At 47.8% G+C, this 8,456-nt stretch overlaps 2 protein-coding genes across 3 annotated transcripts in view; both read right to left on the minus strand.

The window, feature by feature from the left end:
* The window catches only part of IGF2BP3 (insulin like growth factor 2 mRNA binding protein 3), a 115,165-nt gene extending 107,433 nt beyond the window's left edge, over positions 1 to 7,732 (minus strand). Inside the window, exons 1-3 of one of the 2 annotated variants that reach the window (XM_027639435.1) lie at positions 7,687 to 7,732; positions 6,962 to 7,183; positions 5,619 to 5,679 (exon numbers count right to left, since the gene is read on the minus strand). In XM_027639435.1, coding sequence (XP_027495236.1) covers positions 5,619 to 5,679; positions 6,962 to 7,136 — 236 coding nt within the window. In that variant the 5' untranslated portion in view covers positions 7,137 to 7,183; positions 7,687 to 7,732. Of the gene's footprint in view, positions 1 to 5,618; positions 5,680 to 6,961; positions 7,262 to 7,686 lie in introns of those variants that run through there. The other variant, XM_027639434.1, reaches the window with a different exon arrangement.
* A 30-nt stretch (positions 7,733 to 7,762) lies between these two features.
* Positions 7,763 to 8,456, minus strand: part of LOC113945388 (basic proline-rich protein-like) — an 8,584-nt gene continuing 7,890 nt past the window's right edge. Inside the window, exon 3 of the mRNA XM_027639473.1 lies at positions 7,763 to 8,355. Within this exon, the coding sequence (XP_027495274.1) occupies positions 7,763 to 8,355 (593 nt within the window). The remainder of the gene's footprint in view (positions 8,356 to 8,456) is intronic.

Here is an 8,456-nt window from a genome sequence, read left to right on the forward strand (position 1 = left end):
ATGTCACATTTTTAGACAAAATAAGGGGAAGTTATGTCTTGTCTTAGCTTTCAACAGTAATTAGCATATAACCTAATATAATTCAATATTCTGCATCATTAGAGATGAAGAATGGACTGATGTGGAGATAAACACCTTGTGTATGAAAACAAAGTGAGAGAACCCGCATTGAAAGAGAACAGTCTTGAATAACTCTGGAAATACATAAAGCACCTCAGTATTGCTAAGTGTATTAAACCTATTCAAACTCTTCAACCCATCCCTATCTATATATAAAACACGAAGAGTTATTGTCCATACTTAGATTTTAGAGCATTTAATTTTGCACATGTTCTCCCCCTATTTACTGATTCTGAATAATCAGATTTCAACAATACATTTTAGTCTTAAATTACAGGAAAAAAAGTTCTACATCAATATTACCCTTTGCCTGTCTCACTGGGCTCACGTAAGGATGAAATCACCAGAAGAGAAAATGTCTTTACATGTGGTCCTTGGCACTATATATTTTTTACCAAAATCCCAGGAGGATAAAATCTTAAATTGTAAGATGATATTAAGGAGAAGAACAGGTTTAAGGAGCAAAGAATCTTTTTTGTGAAGTTCCCTGAAGGACTACCCCTATCCATAGTTAAGTATTAGGTGTATTTTAATTCTGGGTCCTTCTCTCACAGCCATTGTGGGAAGCTTCACATTTTCTGTTGGGCAGGCAAATCTCAGACCATTTAAGAATTTTTCATCAAAACTAAGTATTTGAAGTCCACCCACTAGCTAGCCAGAAGCCATAAAAGGACTCCAGCACTGTAGAGTCCTATACTCTGCACTTAAAAGAGCAACTGAAATGAACACAGCCCCATTTTACAAAAATACCACCTTCAAGGTTTCAAAAAATGTGGAAAATGTTATTACCCCATGCTTTAAGGGGGGAAAAAAAAGGGGAGAAATAAAAAAAATCTTAAATATTTCCTGATTATATTTTTACTACCCTTGAATTACACTTCCAAAATGTTATTTTTTATTCCACCCCTTGAAAATTTACCATATCTATGCACAATTTAAGGTCCACTACAAGTATGCTCTCAGGGTACCTTCCATAAAAGGAAGGAAGCAAAATGAGAACAGGACTAACCCTTCAGGATATGCATTTAGAGCTGTGTTTCATGTGTTCCAGCTGATTTTTAAGAACTGCAACAAGAAGGGATTTTTTTTTTTTATTAATGATCAAACAGTACAAGGAGTAATAAAAATTAAAATTCCAACAATGTAGCAGTTAACATGGTTAGTGAAGAATTATCTGTTCTTGCCATAACAACTCATCTGTATAGGAATCACCACAATTAGTGTTTCCACTTTAATTGTAAGCTTTCACAGATCAAACGAAAAAATTTTCTGTTCGCATCTGCAAAAATAAATGGGGAAACACAGAATAAAAACCTTAAATCACTAGGTGAAGTTTTGGTCCTTCGCTCTCGAAAAATATTCTAAGTTTGGGCACAGAAAAGAGAACGAATATGGCTAATAAATTACATTTCCTATCATGTGTCCTTACTTTGAGCATGTTTCTCCCCACTTGATATTTACAGAAGCAAAACTACAAATCAATGCCTCTAAATTATTTTTTTTTATGAACTGTGACCATTGCACACACCACATCTACCTTAGCATCACCAAACCATTTCCCACCGCCTTGTGCACGCAAGATACAAACCCTCATTATACTGAAAATCACCAACACAATCCAGTTTCCATCCACTGCTCACCCCTGGAACAGAGATGGCTGCAAGAGGGGGATTTGAGACCTATTTTCCTTAAATCAGCCTTCAGACACCTCCGCATCAGAGACGAAGCACAGTTGGAAAGTTTTTGCTCTCCCCATAGCAGCATTACCTACAGGGTACACCTTTGTTACCTGGTTCTTCTGCTCCCTTCCCAAACAGACTCCCCAGAAGAGACATAGTGAATTTATTTTCTCAACAAAGAGCCCTCGAGGTGGGGAAGAAAAATAATTAGCCTTCTAATTGGAAAAACACCTCGTCATTACCACAACTGAGGTGTTTGTGAGCGTTTTAGGTACCTGAAGGCCCCAGTAGCAGGCATAGGGGACCAGGTCTGGGTGGGAAGCCCACCTGGACATGGAAGCCAGAGCCAGAGGGTGTGCCTGGGGCAGCCTCCAGGTGCCCAGAGTTAGCGCCTGCCCTCCCCCCTCATTGCGCACAAGTGACATCAGGGCCATTTGAATAATCAGATTGCAGCCTACATCGCCTTGTGAGATACCAGCTGCTCCTGGATTGCAGCGAGGTAGTACCCAAAGCCTTGCACCACAAGTTCCACGTACGCCATGGGCTGCCAACATCCTCCCGCACTGCTCCTTTGCAAGGAGAAAACTCATCTAAGTAGTCAATGTGACTAACAGTGCCCTGCCTTCCCTCTCAGAGCGCAACTAGCAGTCAAAATCATTACAATGCCTCCTCTAACTTCTGCATGAAGTGACCTAAACCTTTAAATATTGCAATAGCCTTCCTCCACACTGAGGGGTCTGAATGCAGAAATGCTGCATTCCTTTGGCATTCCCTTGAGATTTCAATAGTAAGGCAGGAATCTACTCCGAGCTTATTTAATACTTCACACCTCCCCCAAAATAATTCCCCACCCTTCCATCAAGGAAACCTTGACCAGGCCCCTTCTTTCAACCACAGCATATCCCCTTGTCTGTTTTTAAATGCTTCCAGGGGGGCAGGGAGGAAGAAAGCCACACACAGGCTCTCTCCTTCCTTCCACAGCAGGTAGGCAGGCAATTTTCAAACCTGGGTGTGCCCACTTCAAATCAGAAGATCCAGCAAGGGCTGGAATGCAGTGACTACTGGGCCCAAAAATTTCGCCCTGAATAACAAGCCAGGCACACTCCACATCTTCTAGATTCAGCTCAACTTTATGGCAACCCTAGCTGACACCACCTCTTGACCTCCCTTTATGCGACAAGGATGTGGATTACCAAACCCTTACCCTTTCCTCCTGTGCACCTCAGGTATCTTTCTACAGAGATGGCTACAAACTACCTTTGTGAGCAATAATGTACACGCTCTGATTAAAAAAACCAAACCTAACCAAAAAAAACCCAGAAACTCTTCTAATTATCACATGTTTAAGGAGGCTGTGAGGAGGGGAGCTAGGACTCTCCATGAAGCAGCCTCACAGCAGCAGAGGTCAATACAATGTATTGAATAATTTCAGTGCACTACAAAACAACTTTTGCTCTTATGAAGTAATCATTTGATCAAACTATTAATCGTACACTCATGCTGAAAGACAGACTTGACACATCCAGGTTTTTTTTTTTTTAAATGGCGTCACTTCTCTAACCGTATCTCGCACGCTGGAGTGCACAGGGCTCTCTGGAAAGCACTCCCTGGCCTTGCAGCATGAAAACACACTGGGTGGGCCTGCTGGACAACATCCCCCACCCCAGCTACATCTCCACCTTTCCCTTGTGTAAAAATAAGTTACTTTGAAAGCACCTTATTAACCAGTTTCGCCAACAATACTCAACAGTTGAAAACTATCCTTTTACATGTAACTAGTAACTAACTCTAAATATGCGCCCAGTAAGCAATGTTTAGGAAAACAAGGAAAAAAAATCTCCAACTTTTTGACCCCCCTCAAAAAAGAAAAATATTAGATAACTATAAAAGGAACCAGAGAGTCACTTCTACATATGGAGGCCACTGAATGAATTTTAAGTGGCTTTCTATATTAGATTTTGGGAGAAGGGGAGCGGAAACAAAGGGGAAGGAAGTGCAGTTATGAGAAATGCAATTTAATTTTCTGTTAAACAGCAGTCTAAATCTGAACTCTATCTAATACATTCCAACATGATACTGCACAGTAAAACAGTGTTTCAACAAATAAGGGCTTTGGGAGAAGCAACACGGGTATGCTGATACAGTTACATTTGCAATTTTTTCAATATGTATATATGTAGGCAATGTATGCCTACAAAAGTGCTTAAGTTCAGTACAGAATTATTTTCAACAAGTTACAGGCAGATAAATGTTTCTGATAATTGCTAATTCACAGACAAATAGGAGGACATGCTACCCAACACAAAGAATGGACTTTTACACCATTTCAGCTGACAGCTGAAAGAAGAGGAAAATACTTGTAAAGACATTAAACAATGATTAAAAAAAAAGTTGGGGCAGAACCAGTGATTTTAAATTTATATTTATATGAGTGTAATGAATTTCTTTTCAACAGCATAAATAGACTGCTGCTTGTGCAAGCTTAAGATTAATAAGCATGACAGTAAATTTATTTGAGACTAACAGGAAATTATCAATTCTTATATGGCTTATGGAATTTTCTTCTTAAATCTAAAAATATATTTCATCTACAACAATTTTGTATACAAAATATCTGAAATACGGGCTATTATAAATCCAAACCATATACCTTGCATATTAAATGAGAGAGAGCACATACAGCACATTAATTTCCAATGAAAAGTATCAAATAAATAAAACCATAAAGATTCACATGCTATGAATTAGTCTAGAGAGAGTTTGCCCCCTCCCTTAACTAGAGTAAAAATCCTCCATACTTTCTCAAGTGAAGCTCTCCTCTAACACTATTTAGTGATCAAACTTCTAAATCTCAAAATACAATGCCCATCAAGACAGCTTAATCATTTTTTCCAATCAACTATCTTAAAAACACTGTAGTTCTAAAAAATAATTCTGAAATAGTAGAAGCCCCTTTTAATAAAGTTACACAGACAGACATATTTCCCAGATTGAATAATGGAGTACAGGACCAAGCACGTGGAAAGTTTGATCTTTTTTTTTTTACTCTCTAGTGCACGGCAGGTTTTCTGTAACCTAAATATTTGTGAAAGCAGGCTGAATTGCTATAGGCAGCATAAAAATACTACCCTGCTTTATTCCAAATATTGCTTCTTTACACGAGGCCCAACAAAATTACTGCCTCACAAAAATCAGAGGTATGTTTAGAAATTAAGGATGCATAAATCCTGTCCTCACTGGGAAGGAGTCATTCTCCTGCTGTTTCTATAGACCAGCTCAAAATAGCGATGATAAAATCCTCTCAAATACAGATGAGACTTCTACTACATGCCTATAAAATGCTGCAGACTCCAACACGGCAGGATCAAAAAAATATATACACCAGTATATTTACAAGGTGCTTTCTGTTGCTGAAGCAGAGCTCACATGCTTGCCCGTTATACAGTTCACAACACCACATTTCATTTCCTGCTAGCACAGATTTTAACTCTTCTCACAGAACTTTAAATTTTACCATCTTCACAATCATTTGTCATCAGACCATAATAACCTGCCTCTCCCACAAAAAGGCGCTTTTATTATTTTTTTTTTAAATAAATTAAATAGTACCACTGCTGCCTGGCCAAGACACTACATTAGAAATACATGGGGTGATACTAGAAAACCTCTCGGACAGCACTGAGTGCACGCCTGTGGTTTTAAGAAAGCGGTCCATTTATCTACAGGGAAGAGAAACACAAACCTAAGCATTTTTCAAATTGTTTCTCACTGGGTAACTAAGAGCAAGGGGCAGGGGGGTTGGAAATAAAAATAAATTACCTTTGTCTTTTCGGGACCGAATGTTCAACTTCTATGAGTTTCCCATGCAGCTCCACTTTACCTGCCGAGATAAACAGAAAGGGGAAAATATTCGAGCGCGGCTGTGCGTCCCCGTCTCTTGGAGCGGGCTCGCAGGGGTGCGAGGCAGGGAACGGGAGCGCAACACGTTAGCCCATTCATCGGCAGCCCGGGCACCGCCGGAGCGGGGTCGCGGCGCCCGGCAAGGAGACACATCCCGGCGCCCGGGGCCGCGCCGCTGGCGGGGGGAAACCGCGCTGCCCTCGGCGGGGCCCCTTCCCCCGCCCCGCACTGCAAACAGCCGGCGAAACGCCGTGTGTGGGAGCCGGGCTCTGCCCCGTCTCGGGGAGGGGGAGCAGGGTCTCCGCCGCCCCCCGCGCTGCCAACTTCGGGTGGTTTTCAGCTCGGAAGCGGGCGGGAAGGGAGCCGAGAGGAGGCGCGGAGCGCAGCCCGAGCTCATCTCCTCCGAGGCAGCCTCTCCCGGCAGACCTGAGCCCATCTCCTGCGAGGCAGCCTCTCCCGGCAGACCTCCGCAGACCCGCTTCACGCGAAAATATTTTTTTTTTTTTTTTTTTAAAGCACACAAAAACAGGATGTCGGGGCCAGGAGCCGGCGCTGCTGGAGGCGGTGATGGGTGCGTGAGAGCAGCGAAGAGAAACCGAAATAAATAGCCGGGCAGCGCGGAGCGGGGGGGCAGGCAGGGCTCCCCCCACCAAGTTTGGAGCAATTCGGCGGCTCGCCCCCAGGCCCGCGGCCTACGCCAAACCGAGGGGAACCTCAGCCCGCTCTGGAGGGAGGCGGCCCCTCCGAGGGGCCGCGGGGGAGTCCAGCTGTGCCCGGGGGGCGTGTGTGTGCAGCCGCTGCTCCGCGCAGGGCTCCGCGCCCGCAGCCCGCCTCCGCCTCACTGCACTCACCGCCCCCCCCCCCCCCCCCCCCCCTCCCCCAGATGCAGCGAGGGCCCCCGGCCGGGCAGGGCTGGCCGTGGGGCTTGGAAAAACATGGGAGCTGCCGCGCCGCGGGTCTGTGGGCCCAGGCTCCCGCCCCTCCCCGGCCCCACTCCCCGGCCACTCCCGGGGGGCCGCCGCAGCGCAAGCCCCGCGCAAAGTCTCCGCGGGAAGGCCGGGCGGCTCCGGCCGCGCTCGGAAAACAACAGTTCGCCCCTCACCTGGAGGCGGAAGGGGCAGGGACCCTCCCCAACATCCCCCCCAGCCCGGCGGCGGGTCCTAGCCCGCCGCTGCAGCCGCTCCGCCGCCGCGGAGGAAGGCGGGCGGCGGGAGCCGTCGGGGCTGCGGAGAGAGGGTGGGGGGGTGGAAGGAGCCGCTCACCTGAAAGTGCTTCGATGGCCTTCATAGCCCAGCTCTCGTCGGGGCAGTCCACGAAGGCGTACCCCGTCTTCACCAGGAATTGGCCCGAGAAGGGGATCTTGGAGTCCTTAAAGAGACTTTCCAGGTCGAGGGGGCTGACGTTCTCGCCGAGGTTGCCGATGTAGAGCTTGTTCATCTTCCTGGCGGCTCGGGGAGGCGCGCACCGCGGGCTGCAACCCTCGTCTTGCGAGAGGAGGTGGGGAGGAAGGGGGAAATAAAACAAAATGCGATGGAGGAAGGAGAGAGAGAGAGGGAGAGAGAGAGAGGACAGGGAGAGGAAGGAAAAAAAAAATCAGATCTGCAGCTTGTGTCCCTCCCTCTCCCTCTCAAGGGGTAAAAAAAAAAAAAAAAAAAAAAAAAAAAAAAAAAAAAAAAAAAAAAAAGCGTAGCCAAACGGGAGCCCTAAGTGCCTGCCGTGCTACCCGGGCGCATGGGGGGCGCGGGGGAAACACCCAACGCCGGGGCCGCGGATGGCGGGCTGAGGAGAGGAAAAGGAGGAGGGGAGGGGAAAAAAAACTACTTTTTTTGTCTTGCCCCCGAACCCCTTTGGCAGCAGCAGGCGGACTATGAAAATGTCACACTACGTGCATGCAGGCGCCGCCTCTCCGTATAAAAAAAAAAAAAAAAAGAGAGAGAGAGAAGGGGAGGGGGGGAGGGAAGGGCGGAGGGAGAGAGAAAAAAATTACTTGAATATTCCGGCTTTTTGAATGAGCCACGTGTTCAAACTACAAATCAACTTCTCACGTGAGGAATCCCAGCTCTTCAATTAGCGAGTGGATAGGGCGCACACACACTCACGGAGGAGGGCTGGGGTGAAGGACGGGGAGAGGGGTGGGGGGAGGCTGGACAGGACAAGTTTAGAGAGGGCCGGAGGGCGGGGGAAGGGGAAACCGGAGTTGGGTGGGCTCCGGTCTGCGCCGCCTCTGCCCTTCCGCCGGGGGAGACCGCTCCGAGCGCCCCCTCCGCCCAAAAACGGCTGGGCGGCCGCACCTCCCCCCGTGCGAGCGGGGTGTGATCCCAGGGAGGGAGGGGAAAAGGCACCGCAATGCCCGCCCCCCCCGCCCCGCTCCTCCCCCGCCGTGCCAGGCGGTGGGGATTATTCATCGGGGTCGTGCCTGGGCGATCCCGCTCCCCGGCACTATGGGTTGGGGGGGAGGAGGAAGAGGGGGAGGAAAAAGAGGGGGTGCGAGCGTGGGGGGAGGCGGCGGGGGAGAGAGAGCGGGATCCGCTCCCGCGCAGCGCCGCCGCGGCTGCGTGCTGGGGGGCTGCGGGGCGGGGGCGGGGGTCCCTGTAGCCCCGGAGGAGCCCCATATGGTAATGATCCCGCATTACTCGCGGTGCCCCTTGTACTGAGCCTTACGGAAAGGAGGAGAAAGAGGGGGAGAGGGAAAAAAAAAAAAAGACAAAGGGGTGGAGGAGAGTTGGGGGATGATGAAGAAGAGGAGAGTCCTAGGGC

The sequence above is a fragment of the Corapipo altera genome, unplaced genomic scaffold (genome assembly GCF_003945725.1).
Source record: "Corapipo altera isolate COAL_440 unplaced genomic scaffold, ASM394572v1 44, whole genome shotgun sequence".
NCBI lineage: Eukaryota > Metazoa > Chordata > Aves > Passeriformes > Pipridae > Corapipo > Corapipo altera.